The sequence below is a fragment of the Rattus norvegicus genome, chromosome 19 (genome assembly GCF_021556685.1).
Source record: "Rattus norvegicus strain SHRSP/BbbUtx chromosome 19, alternate assembly SHRSP_T2T, whole genome shotgun sequence".
Lineage (NCBI taxonomy): Eukaryota > Metazoa > Chordata > Mammalia > Rodentia > Muridae > Rattus > Rattus norvegicus.
The window spans coordinates 26,320,899-26,338,067 of NC_141552.1; the positions used below are offsets into that span (position 1 = coordinate 26,320,899).

A 17,169-nucleotide genomic window follows, 5' to 3' on the forward strand; every position below is an offset into this window, starting at 1 on the left:
CCTAAATTACAACCTGAGTCAGTGCTGCTATTTGGGACACTGCCTGATGCCCAGTGACATCACACCTTGGAACTCTTTTTCAAAAATAAGCTGTTATAGGAATGAAGTAGCCACACAATAAACATTGGTCTGGACACTCCTAGGTCAAGAATCCCCTGTTGGAAATGCCTTGGATCGCAAAATTTTAAATTCTAGATCCTTCTGGGTTTTAGAAGATTTATAAATACAAAAAAAGAAAGATGGGCATAGTAATTTAAGCCTGTGATCCCAGTCATGGGAAACTGAGTCAGAGTGATGGAAGACTGTAAGTTCCAGGCCCACCTGTGTTTCAAGAAAAAAAAAAGGCATGGTGAAGATTCCACTCAAGTGGAAACCAAAAGGGTTTCACATGGGCCCTGCCATCCACTGGTCACTACATCCACTCTCATCACCACAGCCACAGGCAGACACTGGGGAACATTTCCCACTGTCTCTCTTTGGGATGCAATCCACCCCATGATTCTATGTGAGGAATCCCCCAAAGGTTGCATCATGTGAGGGACCTAGAAAGTTCCAGGATTGGGAGAATTTAGGAGTTTATAATTAAGGATGATCTACAGCTGTGGCAAAGCCTTTTCCCACCACATGGCAGCCCTAGGTTTGCCCCCAACAGTAAAAATAAAATCCCCCAAAATAATTCAAACAAAATGTCCTGAAGCCTGCGCCCTGACCAGTCTCTTCAAAAGTGCCAGGAACCTGGGTCCACATTTAGGACCCAGCACGACCTCTGTGACCCATGAGAAGGGATCTAATATGGGAATTAGTACAGTATGACTTATCCTTGTGGATACCTTTGGTGACAATAACCACCTGACCCCTGAAAACCCATCTACCTGGGAGGCTCAGCACTCATGTCACCTAAAAAGCCCAGATCCTAGGGCCAGCATGGGCAGGTGGTGAAGAAAGTTTGTCTCTCGTGAACATCAGTTGCCACTCCTGACTTGACTCTATCCTCAGGAGACAATGTCACCCCAGAAAGTGTGGGTGTCAACGGCTCTTCCCAGGCCAAGGCTGGAATACTGCTTAAGTTCCACAATGCACAGCAGTGCTCACTCTAGAGCTAAATGTTCTACAGCTGAAAGGGGTGGGTGCTCTGCTGGCCATGCCCCTTCCCTGCAGTATTTAGTGCACTCAGAGTGGTGCTTCAGATGTGAGGGACTTCTTGAGGCTACTCCCATGGAGAATGGCAGATTCATCAGAACGGGGCACAGGGTGAGTTCAGAGCACAGCTGGGAGGAATTTAGGGATGCCAAGCCATGACTAAGACCAGATCCTGGGCTGACAGGCAGTTGAGCTGGAGAACTGGCATCCAAAGTGTGACTGCCTGAATTCCTCTTAGACCAAAAGCCCTGGATCTGAGCTACTTTGGTGCGTGCTCCTAAGTGGGGTCCCAGACACAGCTCAGAATTGGGGCTGTGCATGGACTTTGGTGCTGGCAGCAGGTGGCTTAGCCATAAAGTGCCGAGCTTTCCCATCTGTGCCCACTCAAACTCCTCTGTTTCATTTTAGGTGTGTTTGGTATAATTTTGAGACAGGGCATCTTGTAGCAGCCCAACTCGCTTTGAGCAACAATGTAACATAAAAATAACCTTGAATTCAAGATCCTCCACCCCCTCTGTCCCAAGTCCTGGAATTAAGACCTCCAGCTGTGACCATTTTACTGTAGCATAGGATCCATCTGTATTAGAGTGAGCTTTGGAAATACTGGAGCTCCGACTGTTCCTTAGAATTCAGGTTTCCTTAATTCTTAGCAGGAGTTTTGTGATGATGCTGATGAGAGAGTCAGGAGTTACACTGGGAGAGGTAACAGTCCTGGCAGCCCTGAGTTCTCAGTGAAAGTCAAGACAGAAGCCTGCTGATTAGCACCTGAGTGAAAGTGGGAGGATTCAGAGTTCAAGAACAGACTCAGTTACATACCTACGACCATATTGCAACATTTTTGTTTCATTTTTGGCTTGTTTTCTTTGAGACAAGGTGTTAATTTATAGCCCTGGCTGTCCTGGAACTCACAATGCCTCTACCTCCCAACGGATGGAATTAAAGGCATGCGCCAACATGCACTGCCACTAATTAATTTTTAATTAAACATGCTGGCACAATCCAGTAATCCCAGTGCTTAAGAGGCCGAGGCAGGCAGATATCTGGTTTCCTGACAAGTCTGATCTACAGAGAGCCTGTCAGAATAGCCAGGGCCAAACAGAGAAACCCTGTCTCAAAAAATAAACAACAAAATGAATTTGTTTTAAAGAAGAGAGGAACTATTTAACAGAATTAGAGGCAGAGAACCAAAAGGTAATGGACAGTGCAGAGTCTAGCTTCTGAGATGAAAGTGGACACCAGGGGTTAGGGTGGGGATTCTCATCTTGTACTGGGACACAGAGGGTGGCTTCAGGGATGGAAGGCTCAGTCAGTCATTAGTCAGGATTCTCAATCAAGAGGGTGTTGTAAGATCCAAAATGTGTGAGCAGTGTTCTGCATGAGACTAGAAGAACCTGCCTACCTATACAAAACAGCCAATGAAGAGTAATCACAAGCATACATCTGGAGGTCCACAAGAGGTTAACGTCCACCTTAGTGTGGATTATACAGAGCACAGGTGGAGAGGAGTAGAAGAGCTGATGGTGGCTGAGGCAGGAGAGGAGTTCAGGTGTGAATTTGAGCCAGTAAAGGAGCTTGTAGGTCGGGCAGAGCAATGAGAGGTCTAACAGCATAGCTGTTGAGATCCTTCAGATTAATTTGTCTTAAGAGCCTCATGCCATAGCCAAGGACAGGAGTAGATCTGACTATTGGGTGGCTGGGCTCACATAGCCCAACAGGTTTGGCCTTGCATCTGTGAGATTCCAAGTCTCTCCCTTTAGACACAGCCATGGAGAAGGTGTAGCAGTGAAGGTGCAGATGGCTTTGCAATGCTTGGCTTATGGTGTTGAGTACTTCATGCTCCATAGAGCTAGGAAATGTCCTAGAAGCCAGGGAGGCTGAGCATGAGGAAGACAGGTCTCTGGGAGAGAGAAATGATAACCAAAGTCACTAAGAACTTCCTGAATCACAGTGTCTGTTAACCATATATTTTATTTACTTATTTTTATGGGCCTGAGTGTTTCACCTAATAAATGCTTGTGCACCATGTGGTATGTGTGGTGCCCGTGAAGTACAGACTGATTCCCTAGAATTGCAATTACAGGTTAATAGGAGCCACCATGTGGACACTGGGAACTGAACCTTGGTCTTATGCTCTTAGCCACTAAACCAACCATCTCTTCAGCACCACCCCCCAATTGTATAGTCATTAAGATTTAACCATTTGGCCTTCAGTATTTGAATTAATACAGATGTGACAAGAGTTATAGTTAACATGGTGGTTCAGGTATAGACAGGCAGGCATCTCATTGTATACAAAACATGAATCCTTCCTTCCTTTCTTTCTTTCACTTCTTTCTTTCTTTCTTTCTTTCTTTCCTTCTTTCTTTCTTTCTCTCTTTCTCTTTTTGTTTTACTCTTGGAGACAGTGTTGTTTTTTGTGTAGCTGACCTGGAATTAGCTCAGTAGAGGAAGCTGCCTTGAATTCAGAAATCTGTCTGCCTCTGCCTCCCAAGTGTTAGGATCAAAGGCCTGTGCCACCACCACCACACATCCTTCTGTTTAAAGGAAAAATGTAGTCTTACAGGGCAGCATGAATTTAGCCCCGGTATAGACATTTTCCTAGGCCTCAGGAGCTGTAGAGTTCATGAAGGATTTGCTGCCTTACCCTTTAGCCTGGCTAACTATGAGAGCTGCACACCCATGGGTGTTTGCTTCACAAGAGTCTGGAGGATGAGGGTCACAGGCTGAGGTAACTGTGTAGAGCAAAGGATGCTTGGTGAAGGTCAAGTGGGTAAAATGCTGAAATGCTGAGAGAAGAGGCCTATGGTAGGCGCCTCCTACACCTGAGACTTCCAACCCCGAAAAGCAGGGGGTAGAGAGTGAGGATGCAGAGTCCACACAGGTCAGGAAAAGGCCATGTTCCTGAAGCCTCCATGTGTGGTGGACAGGCTCTAGGGCACCATGAGGGAAATCAGGAGCTTCTGGACTTTGTAGAATTACAGGGTTCCATGTTACCTCACATGCCCATGATTTGCCCCCTACTGCATGGAGAAGCCAACACCAGAAGCCTCCAGCTCCCAGCCCTGCTTTTGCCATGTAGGTTTATCCAGAAGAGCTTGGAAGTCCCTGGACCTGGAGTCTCAGGTGGTTGTGAGCCACCTGACCCGGGTGCTGGAGACTGAACTCAAGTCTTCTGCAAGAGCAGCAAAGACCCGTGCGCTGCCTGGCCCAGCCAGGGCTGTGAAATGGTGTTTATTTTCATCTGAACAAGCCCAACAACAGTTTAGGTCCCTAGAAGCCACATAAACCTGGATGCAGTAGAGTCTGTCATCCAGCCCTTCCCACAGGGAGATAGGAGCCTAAAGTGGACAGTCTCTAGGATTAGAGGGAAGGGCTAGCCTAGCATACACAGCCATGGACGAGAGGTAGAAGGTGAGGATCTGTGCTCAGGTTGTCCCTGACCTTTACACAAGCACATGAGTACCTGTACTCACAGAACGCCATACAGACATACGTGAGTAAAGATATAAAACAAACAACATTGAAAATACAATATACTGGGGCTGGAGGGATGGCTCAGTGGTTAAGACCACTGACTGCTCTTCCAGAGGATCTGAGTTCAATTCCCAGCAACCACACTGTGTCATATAACCATTTCTAATCTCATCTTCTACCCTCTACTGTTGTGTCTGAAAACAGGGACAGTGTACTCACTCATATGGACAAAATAAATAGTTTTTGTTTTAATCCTTTTCTAAAAAAAGAAACCCATCTGTGACACATGATCATTGTGTGATTCCAAATGTGCCTAAGTCAGTACAGTCCTATTGCTACATGGTGCACCAGTTGTGTCAGCCTTGGTAGTAGAATGGCACAGTTGAAAAGATGCTGGTCACAGTGACCAGGCAGCCTAGAAAGTTCACCATGAGCAGAGAAGGCTGTGCTGTGTCCTAGTCCTCTACCCCACACTGCCACCTCATCCCTACGAATAGAGCAAAAAAGAACAGATGAGGAATCTTCCAGGTTTCTTTCCTCTTTGATTTCTTTATTAACCTAGCCCCTGTGCTACATGTAAACTTGTCACATCCACTGTCCCATCCCTAAGCCCTCATACCTGTCAGATAAGACCGGAATCTTGCTTTGGGGGGAAGCTCTGGTCCCTCTCTGTCCTAAGAGGCTCTGAGCCATCGCTGAAAGAGAGTCCTCTGAGGATTGAGGGAAGTCCATAGCCCGTACTCTGACTTCCAGGAAGGTTTGAGGAAGGTGGTCCTCTTCTTGTGGTTCCTCTAGTAGGAGCAGCCCACACTTGGGCCCAGCTCCCACTATCAGGAAAAGACAGGTGGCTCTGGTCTTTGCACAGCTCCAGCGGAATGAAGAGTGCATCTCTCCTCTCTCTCTTTCAGGAAGTCTCAGCCTCTGGTGCAGGTGATGTTCCCAAGGCAAAGGAAAGGGAAGTGCAGAGTGAGGACTCCCAGGATCCTTTAAAACATTGTCTGCATTGTCTTCATTAATTTTTCTGTTTAATTTTTATTCCATGTGTATTGATCTCATTGTAGGGGTGTGCATTCCAAAGCATGAGTGTTGAAGGTAGAGGAAAAAGCATGGGAGTCACTTTATCCTACCGTGTGGGGTCCCAGGCTCTGAACCGGGTTGTTGAGCTTGGCTACAACGATCTTTCATACTGAATTTCCTGCTGGCTCTGATTTCAGGGAGAGCGTCTCATAGAGCCCAGATTGGCCAGTAAACTACTGATCATCCTGCCTCAAGTATTGCCATCTAGTTCATGAAAGGGTTGAGTTATTGACACGAGGAACTGGGGATGGGTAGAGGTGCATGACTGAGGCTATCTCTGCTCAGTGGCATGCCTTTGGGGACTGATAGTTTTCATCACTGATATGTCATTTGACTGCAGTGCTCCTCTGGAGAGAAGGAGTCTCTTTTGCCAGGGCATCAGGCTCTCCAGACAGGCCTGGAAGGTGGAGGTCTAGAGGCCAGGCCTGCATTCCTCTTCAGAAGCTGCATTTACCACTCTGGACAGTGCTGTAGAACAGGGTCACATATCCAGTTCTACCCTGAGACCTGCTGATAAAGAATGTCTATCCTGGTGCTCGCTTCGGCAGCACATATAATAAAATTGGAACGATACAGAGAAGATTAGCATGGCCCCTGCGCAAGGATGACACGCAAATTCGTGAAGCGTTCCATATTTTTAGAAATAATTGACTCAACTGTCAAAGATAATGTAAAGCGGAAAAAGCTACTGGTCCAAAACATACAGGAAATCCAGGACTCAATGAGAAGATCAAACCTAAGGATAATAGGTATAGAAGAGAGTGAAGACTCCCAGCTCAAAGGACCAGTAAATATCTTCAACAAAATCATAGAAGAAAACTTCCCTAACCTAAAAAAAGAGACACCCATAGGGATACAAGAAGCCTACAGAACTCCAAATAGATTGGACCAGAAAAGAAACACCTCCCGTCACATAATAGTCAAAACACCAAATGCACAAAATAAAGAAAGAATATTAAAAGCAGTAAGGGAAAAAGGTCAAGTAACATATAAAGGCAGACCTATGAGAATCACACCAGACTTCTCGCCAGAAACTATGAAGGCCAGAAGATCCTGGACTGATGTCATACAGACCCTAAGAGAACACAAATGCCAGCCCAGGTTACTGTATCCTGCAAAACTCTCAATTAACATAGATGTAGAAACCAAGATATTCCATGACAAAACCGAATTTACACAATATCTTTCTACAAATCCAGCACTACAAAGGATAATAAATGGTAAAGCCCAACATAAGGAGGCAAGCTATACCCTAGAATAAGCAAGAAACTAATTGTCTTGGCAACAAACAAAGAGAATGAAAGCACACAAACATAACCTCACATCCAAATATGAATATAACGGGAAGCAATAATCACTATTCCTTAATATCTCTCAACATCAATGGCCTCAACTCCCCAATAAAAAGACATAGATTAACAAACTGGATACGCAACGAGGACCCTGCATTCTGCTGCCTACAGGAAACACACCTCAGAGACAAAGACAGACATTACCTCAGAGTGAAAGGCTGGAAAACAATTTTCCAAGCAAATGGTCAGAAGAAGCAAGCTGGAGTAGCCATTCTAATATCAAATAAAATCAATTTTCAATTAAAAGTCATCAAAAAATATAAGGAAGGACACTTCATATTCATCAAAGGAAAAATCCACCAAGATGAACTCTCAATCCTAAATATCTATGCCCCAAATACAAGGGCACCTACATATGTAAAACAAACCTTACTAAAGCTCAAAACACACATTGCACCTCACACAATAATAGTGGGAGATTTCAACACCCCACTCTCATCAATGGACAGATCATGGAAACAGAAATTAAACAGAGATGTAGACAGACTAAGAGAAGTCATGAGCCAAATGGACTTAACGGATATTTATAGAACATTCTATCCTAAAGCAAAAGGATATACCTTCTTCTCAGCTCCTCATGGTACTTTCTCCAAAATTGACCATATAATTGGTCAAAAAACGGGCCTCAACAGGTACAGAAAGATAGAAATAATCCCATGCGTGCTATCGGACCACCACGGCCTAAAACTGTTCTTCAATAACAATCAAGGAAGAATGCCCACATATACGTGGAAATTGAACAATGCTCTACTCAATGATAACCTGGTCAAGGAAGAAATAAAGAAAGAAATTAAAAACTTTTTTAAAATTTAGTGTAAATGAAGGTACAACATACCCAAACTTATGGGAAATATGAAAGCTGTGCTAAGAGGAAAACTCATAGCGCTGGGTGCCTGCAGAAAGAAACAGGAAAGAGCATATGTCAGCAGCTTGACAGCACACCTAAAAGCTCTAGAACAAAAAGAAGCAAATACACCCAGGAGGAGTAGAAGGCAGGAAATAATCAAACTCAGAGCAGAAATCAGCCAAGTAGAAAAAAAAAGGACCATAGAAAGAATCAACAGAACCAAAAGTTGGTTCTTTGAGAAAATCAAAAAGATAGATAAACCCTTAGCCAGACTAATGAGAGGACACAGAGAATGCATCCAAATTAACAAAATCAGAAATGAAAAGGGAGACATAACAACAGATTCAGAGGAAATTCAAAAAATCATCAGATCTTACTATAAAAACCTATATTCAACAAAACTTGAAAATCTACAGGAAATGGACAATTTCCTAGACAGATACCAGGTACCGAAGTTAAATCAGGAACAGATAAACCAGTTAAACAACCCCATAACTCCTAAGGAAATAGAAGCAGTCATTAAAGTTCTCCCAACCAAAAAGATCCCAGGTCCAGACGGGTTTAGTGCAGAATTCTATCAAACCTTCATAGAAGACCTCATACCAATATTATCCAAACTATTCCACAAAATTGAAACAGATGGATCACTTCCGAATACCTTCTACGAAGCCACAATTACTCTTATACCTAAACCACACAAAGACACAACAAAGAAAGAGAACTTCAGACCAATTTCCCTTATGAATATCGACGCAAAAATACTCAATAAAATTCTGGCAAACTGAATCCAAGAGCACATCAAAACAATCATCCACCATGATCAAGTAGGCTTCATCCCAGGCATGCAGGGATGGTTTAATATACGGAAAACCATCAACATGATCCATTATATAAAAAAACTGAAAGAACAAAACCACATGATCATTTCATTAGATGCTGAGAAAGCATTTGACAAAATTCAACACCCCTTCATGATAAAAGTCCTGGAAAGAATAGGAATTCAAGGCCCATACCTAAACATAGTAAAAGCCATATACAGCAAACCAGTTGTTAACATTAAACTAAATGGAGAGAAACTTGAAGCAATCCCACTAAAATCAGGGACTAGACAAGGCTGCCCACTCTCTCCCTACTTATTCAATATAGTTCTTGAAGTTTTAGCCAGAGCAATCAGACAACAAAAGGAGGTCAAGGGGATACGGATCGGAAAAGAAGAAGTCAAAATATCACTATTTGCAGATGATATGATAGTATATTTATGTAATCCCAAAAGTTCCACCAGAGAACTACTAAAGCTGATAAACAACTTCAGCAAAGTGGCTGGGTATAAAATTAACTCAAATAAATCAGTAGCCTTCCTCTACACAAAAGAGAAACAAGCCGAGAAAGAAATTAGGGAAACGACACCCTTCATAATAGACCAAAATAATATAAAGTACCTCGGTGTGACTTTAACCAAGCAAGTAAAAGATTTGTACAATAAGAACTTCAAGACTCTGAAGAAAGAAATTGAAGAAATCCTCAGAAGATGGAAAGATCTCCCATGCACATGGATTGGCAGGATTAATATAGGAAAAATGGCCATTTTACCAAAAGCGATCTACAGATTCAATGCAATCCCCATCAAAATACCAATCCAATTCTTCAAAGAGTTAGACAGAACAATTTGCAAATTCATGTGGAATAACAAAAAACCCAGGATAGCTAAAGCTATCCTCAACAATAAAAGGACTTCAGGGGGAATCACTATCCCTGAACTCAAGCAGTATTACAGAGCAATAGTGATAAAAACTGCATGGTATTGGTACAGAGACAGACAGATAGAACAATGGAACAGAATTGAAGACCCAGAAATGAACCACACACTTATGGGCACTTTGATTTTTGACAAAGGAGCCAAAACCATCAAATGGAAAAAAGATAGCATTTTTAGCAAATGGTGGTGGTTCAACTGGAGGTCAACATGTAGAAGAATGCAGATCGATCCATGCTTATCACCCTGTACAAAGCTTAAGTCCAAGTGGATCAAGGACCTCCACATCAAACCAGATACACTGAAACTAATAGAAGAAAAACTAGGGAAGCACCTGGAACACATGGGCACTGGAAAAAATTTCCTGAACAAAACACCAATGGCTTATGCTCTAAGATCAATAATCAATAAATGGGATCTCATAAAACTGCAAAGCTTCTGTAAGACAAAGGACACTGTGGTTAGGACAAAACGGCAACCAACAGATTGGGAAAAGATCTTTACCAATCCTACAACAGATAGAGGCCTTATATCCAAAATATACAAAGAACTCAAGAAGTTAGACCGCAGGGAGACAAATAACCCTATTAAAAAATGGGGTTCAGAGGTAAACAAAGAATTCACAGCTGAGGAATACTGAATGGCTGAGAAAAACCTAAAGAAATGTTCAACATCTTTAGTCATAAGGGAAATGCAAATCAAAACAACCCTGAGATTTCACCTCACACCAGTGAGAATGGGTAAGATCAAAAACTCAGGTGACAGCAGATGCTGGCGAGGATGCAGAGAAAGAGGAACACTCCTCCATTGTTGGTGGGAGGCAGACTGGTACAACCATTCTGGAAATCAGTTGGAGGTTTCTCAGAAAATTGGACATTGAACTACCTGAGGATCCAGCTATACCTCTCTTGGGCATACACCCAAAAGACGCCCCAACATATAAAAAAGACACGTGCTCCACTATGTTCATCGCAGCCTTATTTATAATAGCCAGAAGCTGGAAAGAACCCAGATGCCCTTCAACAGAGGAATGGATACAGAAAATGTGGTACATCTACACAATGGAATATTACTCAGCTATCAAAAACAACGGCTTTATGAAATTCGTAGGCAAATGGTTGGAACTGGAAAATATCATCCTGAGTAAGCTAACCCAATCACAGAAAGACATACATGGTATGCACTCATTGATAAGTGGCTATTAGCCCAAATGCTTGAATTACCCTAGATGCCTAGAACAAATGAAACTCAAGACGGATGATCAAAATGTGAATGCTTCACTCCTTCTTTAAATGAGGAAAAAGAATACCCTTGGCAGGGAATAGAGAGGCAAAGATTAAAACAGAGACAGAAGGAACACCCATTCAGAGCCTGCCCCACATGTGGCCCATACATATACAGCCATCCAATTAGACAAGATGGATGAAGCAAAGAAGTGCAGGCCGACAGGAGCGGGATGTAGATCTTTCCCGAGAGACACAGCCAGAATACAGCAAACACAGAGGCGGATGCCAGCAGCAACCACTGAATTGAGAATAGGACCCCCGTTGAAGGAATCAGAGAAAGAACTGGAAGAGCTTGAAGGGGCTCGAGACCCCTTATGAACAAGAATGCCAAGCAACCAGAGCTTCCAGGGACTAAGCCACTACCTAAAGAGTATACATGGACTGACCCTGGACTCTGACTTCATAGGTAGCAATGAATATCCTAGTAAGAGCACCAGTGGAAGGGGTAGCCCTGGGTCCTGCTAAGACTGAACCCCCAGTGAACTAGATTGTTGGGGGGAGGGCGGCAAGGGGAGGAAGATGGGGAGGGGAACACCCATAAAGAAGGGGAGGAGGGAGGAGGATGTTTGCCCGGAAACCGGGAAAGGGAATAACACTCGAAATGTATATAAGAAATACTCAAGTTAATAAAAAAAAAAAAAAAAAAAAAAAAAAAAAAAAGAGAGAATTCTGGTGTAATTCAGATAGGTCTGAATTCATTTGTTACTGCATATTTATACCTTACCCCTTTTAATATTCTTTCTTGATCTGAGCATTTAGGGTTTTAATTGTTATGTGAATGGAGGAATATTTTCTGGTCTGCTCCCATCTGTCAGATTCTATGGCCGTGCTTCTCAACACTCCTAGTGCTGCACACCTGTAATACAGTGCTTCATGCTGTGATGACTCCCACCATAAAATTATTTCAGTACTACTTCATAACTAATATTGCTACTCTTATAAGTCATAATGTGCAAGGTATCTGATATACATTCTTTGTGAGTGGTCGTAGCCCAGAGTTTGAGAAACATTGCATTATATACATTTTTTTTTAAAGAGAAGCCTTCATCTAAGACGGTCCTGATGCAGGTGTAAGAGCAGAGACACCCTGACATAGTGACAAGTTAGCAGGCCCAAGGCCGCTTGCCTTAATGGCAACAGAGATTCCTGGGTAAAGGCACAATCTGAAATCACTGTCCCCAGGACATTTCTTACCTCAGTTTTTCCCCATTACACGGTGTGTCTGCTTGGCCATGTCTGTCCAGGAAGCCAGTCCCTGTAGTCTCTGATACAGACAGAATCCTAAAGGTGAGAATGTTTTCCCTCTGTTGGCTCCCAGTCACTTCTACAGAAGTAAGTTCAAATCACCCGTGGGTATATGTGTCTCTCTCCCATAATGTGTGAGACTTGAAATGTCATCCATTTGAGTTGACAAAAACCAACTCTCACTTCAGATTTACAGCTGACCAACACTTAGTTTCAGGAGAATGAAGAAGCTGGCCAGGCCTGCAGAGTCAGATCCCCTCCCTGCCTGGGACAATCCCACCCACAGTAGACTTCAGCTTCACCTAGCAGCTGTTATCAGAAAATCTGACCTTAAGGTTCTGAAGTCCACACATGCACAAACCCTAAGGTTGTTAGATGGTGGATATGGGGTTTTTCTCCAATTTAAAATCATTCAGGCCTCTTTTCTCCCCTGGGATGCACTTTGTTCTCTCAGGTCTGTTCTTCTCAGAAGTCAACTCTCAGAAGGGGCACTTTGCTCTAACTCCTCCATGGGACCCACCCAGCATTGTGACTGGAGGATCCTATGGAGTTGTAGCTCTGAGCTGGGAGGGGCTGCTCTCACCCTGACTTGAAGAAGCCTGTTTTCACAGCTGAGCTAGATCTGAGGAACAGGTGCTTTTAAAGAAGCATGTGAAAGTATCTCCTGCAGGAGAGCTCACTATGCAGGGAAAGTCACACAGGACAGGGAAAAGTGGCTTCCCAACTTCCCGAGGGCGCTCAAATCAGGGAAGGTACCTGATTTCAGAGAGTTTGAGAAAGGCCTCCATCTCCCTGAAAGACTTCCCTCAATCATAAGTCCCACCACTATCCCAGGCTCAGCAAAGCCCTGCACCTGCCAGTTTCCTGCAAAGAAACCCAGTGTGGAGAATTGAGGATAACACTTCTAGGAAAAGGAAGACACAAGTCTCTGGGGGTCCTGGCCTGGAGTCTGTCCCTTAGGCTCTCCTCACTTCCCCTAGGTGCCTAGGGCAGAGGCAGGGTCAGGAGTAGGGGGAGGGGCAAGTTCATGGTCAGGGGCAGGGTCAGGGGCAAGCAGTGACCTCCAGCCACAAGATAGGCTTTGGGTGCATGGAACAGGCAGCAGCAGAGCTCGCCCTGCCCTCCTTCTCTCTGGAGTGGGAAAGCATGGAGACCTGAGTGGTAGGGAAGAGTTGGGGAACTCACAGCTGCTTTTCCTCTGGCTGCAACTGCAAGTGGAGGGCGAAAGAAGCCAGAGAGTCTCAGGGGATCCCCCCATTTCCTGATTTCATTGTCCTTGTGGATGTCCAGGATGAAGGCTGTGCTTGGCTGGGCCAGAAGCCCCGCAGACAGGTAGAAGATGCACAACTGGCCTGTGACCTCCCTGGGCACCCACTGGGACCCAGCTCAAGTGGCCACAGACACTCACCAGGCACCCTGCCCCAGCCCTAAGCCTGTACACACCAAGGCCACAGCACCTCTCCTAGTCTCTCCCACCATGAGCACTCACCCTGGCACCCTGGCTGGCTTACACTCTCTGTAGGGAGCTCCTTGTCTGGTTTAGACACCAGGTTGATTATGGCCTCAGAGAAGGAGTTTGACATTGTTCCTTCTCTTTCAATATAGTGGAATAATTGAAGCACTACTGTTCTTAGGTCTTCATTAAAAGTCTGATAGGATTCTGCATTAAAGCCATATGGCCTGAGATTTCGCTTTTTAATTTTTGGAGGGGCAAACTATACTGACTGTATCTATTTTCTTCTGAGAATTATCCATGTACCTTCCCAGATCTGTGTTTATGTTGGTAATTGTTATCTGTCTAGAAAATACCAATATCAAATAGATTTTCAGTTTTCTGGAGTAAAGGCCTCTGAGGTAAGACCTAATGGTTGTTGAATTTGTTCATTGTCTATTGTTAGATCCCCCTTTCATTTCTAATTGTGTCAATTTAGGTATTGTCTCTGGTGTGCAGTTTGTTTGAGGAAGGGGTTGCCTCTCTGGTTGATCTTCTCAACAAAAATACAAAAAAAGAAACAAAAAAAAAAATAAAACAAACAAAAAACCCAACACACAGTACTTGATTCTCTTGACTCTTTGTATTTTTCACTTTATTTGTAATTGACTGATTTGATTTGAGCCCTGAATTAATTTCCTGCCATCAAATCGTACCTGACATTCTATGGGATGAGGTTTGGCCTCATCTTGTTAACAGCAACATGTAACTTCTGAGCTGTTTCTGCTCTCTGTAGTGGTAATGATGTCAAATCTTACTGAAAACCATGCATAGCCTGGTTTAGGCTGTATTAAAGTAGCCCACCAATTCAGTGTTCCCTGCAAGGTGCCATGGGACAGCAGTAGCATGAGTCTGCATGCACCTCGACAGTTTTCATTAGGGACTACACACACACACACACACACACACACACACACACACACACACACACTTTACTGACATGGTGCACATTCTTTGCACATACAGAAGAAAGTGAGAAGTAATGAAAACACACCAATAATGGAATTGATGGAGGGAGCTGTGGGAAAGCTGGGGCTTAGAGTTATTTAAAGGCCCTGTGCAGGCTCTCCTTTTGTTGGAGGAGAAACTTCAAGTGCAATGTGGTTCTTTATTTTCTTTCTCTAAAGCACAGAGGGCTAGGGAGGAACACAGGGCTTTGAGCATGTTCGGCAAGTGCAGTCACACTGAATTAAATCCTAGGGCTGGAACCCTATTAATCTTCTACAGAATTACAGAGCAGCCTGGATGAAGACTCTCAGCTGAAAAGGTGGACATCTCAAGACAAGCACTGGACAATGGCTGACAGACTTGACTGAAGAGTGGTAATGTTTTGCTATCTCACAGGAAAAGAAGGCCCCTCCCACTACACTGTACTCTAAGGACAGTTTATTCAGGTTAGGATGACATGAACTATTGTCTCATGTCACAGATGTCAGCACAAAGTATCCAAGGTATTGTATGCCAATGGTAGCATTAACAGAACAAAGCACACAGTGTCATGAAGACATAAATCATGAGTTTGTGTAGCAAGACCCAGGCCTCTTCCAGGGTCTTAGATAGTAATGGAGAACCTCAAATACGGTAGTAATGTGATAGTGTGGTGTGAATCTAGTTACAACTAGCTTCTATTGTGACACAGATGACTCTTTTTGTGTCATGGTCAGCTTATAATGAATGACTAGACCCAAGCATGAGAATAACCAAATACTACATTTCTTCTCTAGCTGCTGAGCTTTTAAAAGCCCTGGGGTGACAGCAAGCTTTTGTGGACATTCTGGATTGGTCCTTGTGTACTTTAACTCTCTGAGTCACCTCCACTCTCAGTAAGTTAGTTCAATTCCATATTGGAAATCAATCACCTGGAAAAAATACATTCCCAATACGATCCCAGATTGGCCATGGAAAAAGGGTAGCTTGAACTGTCCCACCTAGGTTCTGGGCTTGCACAGGCCTCCTCTCCAAAAGAAACCTGTGTTCATAGCTGCAGGCTACATTCACTATGGATGCTCTGGAGGATCCTCCCTAAATGGCTCAGATTAAAATAATTTTCTTGTTAACAATCAAAAAACTGATTATGCCAAGCTGGCCTACATGAAGCTAGTTTCAGTTCTGTATTTTATCAGATGTGCAGAATACATGTGGTCATCATAGATAACAGGTGAAAGATCTGCTCTAATAAGGAAACTAAGTGATGCTGGAGGATGATCCTGACCCACACTGAGCAGTGGGGACACCAGAGCCCTGTAGGGATGCCTGACAACCTAACACGTTGAGCATGCACAGCTCAGTAAGTTCCCTGTGAACACACATCTCCTGAGATCTCTCTATTTAATTGGAGGTGATCCTGTCCACCTAATACAGCACCTCATGTGGAATAACAAAAGCCACCTGCAGGAGCTGTGGTGATGACTCACAGGGTAAAGAAACTGCTGCTCTCTCAGAGGAACCACATGGACCCTAACAATTGGGTAAAGTGTGTCATTGATTACATCACAATGTGTGTGTCCAAGACACAGCCACATTCTCCACACAAAAGACACTATCACACTGGGTATCCCTTGGTGACTTTGAATTCTCTTATTAGCTCAGGCTCCATGGAACATGCAGAGATCCATCTGTAGCTGTCAGTTCTAGGTCCACAGGAAGGGACAGAACCCTTGAGTAAGAATGATGGTCTTAAGAGTCAAGAGATAGAATTCAATTTTTATTCATAACAAATACATTTTTACAACAAAACAGGATTAAAATGAATAAAAATATTTAAAAATGTTTGAAAGTAAAAATAGTAACAAGAACATATAAATATGAAACAACAAAAAGAAAACTTCAATTAAAATCATAACAAAAATATTTCTAAAAGCATATTCTTAACGAACATTTAGAAGCACAGATGTATTGCTGTTTCTCCTCTAGCACACATAATGAAAGGTGGTCCCCCAAGTTGTTTCTCAAGTGCTGTTTTCTGAAGAAGAAAGTGAGTAAGACCTCAATCAGTAAGGCTGGCTTAGTGTTATATAAATTTAGTGTCTCTAAGAAATGACAAATTAACTCTGAGGAAGAATACTCATCCAAAAAATGTTGTTACCGTTCACGATGTTTGTCATCAGGGACTCCTGAGAAAGCAACTTATTCCTCAGGAAGCTCTCTTACTGGCGTGTGTCCAATTCCATCTCTCTTGCACTTTCTGAGACCTGGGAGAGGAAGGCAGTTTTTCAGACACTGATTTGGTGGTGAAACGCAAGCCAGCTGTCAGAATGCTGCCTTCTACCACCTCAGTTCTATTGGACAATTAACATGGACCTTTTAACTGATATCATTGTTGCTAACTCTGTGGGCAGGGCAAAATCTCCAGCAAGCCTCACAGTAATGTGGGCTGACAATATGGGACCCAGACTTATACCAGTGCAAACCAAGAACAGGGCAATGGAAGGGACCGCATTGGGTTGCAGGAAGAAAGGAGATGTCCATATGTCACCAAGGTTAAAGCCAATGACAAGTACTAA

At 43.5% G+C, this 17,169-nt stretch overlaps 2 protein-coding genes and 1 non-coding gene across 6 annotated transcripts in view; 1 reads left to right on the forward strand and 2 right to left on the reverse strand.

The window, feature by feature from the left end:
• Positions 1–17,169, reverse strand: part of LOC134483470 (uncharacterized) — a 192,172-nt gene that overhangs the window by 14,877 nt on the left and 160,126 nt on the right. Inside the window, exon 8 of the transcript XR_015643898.1 lies at positions 14,370–14,684. The gene's annotated coding sequence lies outside the window, so the exon portion shown is untranslated. The remainder of the gene's footprint in view (positions 1–14,369; positions 14,685–17,169) is intronic.
• On the forward strand, positions 6,224–6,330 carry LOC134483696 (U6 spliceosomal RNA). The gene has a single exon (XR_015644427.1). It is a non-coding gene; the product is annotated as a U6 spliceosomal RNA (small nuclear RNA).
• LOC147999270 (disks large homolog 5-like) overlaps positions 16,358–17,169 on the reverse strand; it is a 31,204-nt gene continuing 30,392 nt past the window's right edge. For all 4 annotated transcript variants that reach the window (XM_087596290.1, XM_087596291.1, XM_087596288.1 and 1 more), the window contains 2 exons: positions 16,752–16,857; positions 16,358–16,628 (listed from right to left, as the gene is read on the reverse strand). In XM_087596290.1, the coding sequence (XP_087452416.1) occupies positions 16,793–16,857 (65 nt within the window). In that variant the 3' untranslated portion in view covers positions 16,358–16,628; positions 16,752–16,792. The remainder of the gene's footprint in view (positions 16,629–16,751; positions 16,858–17,169) is intronic.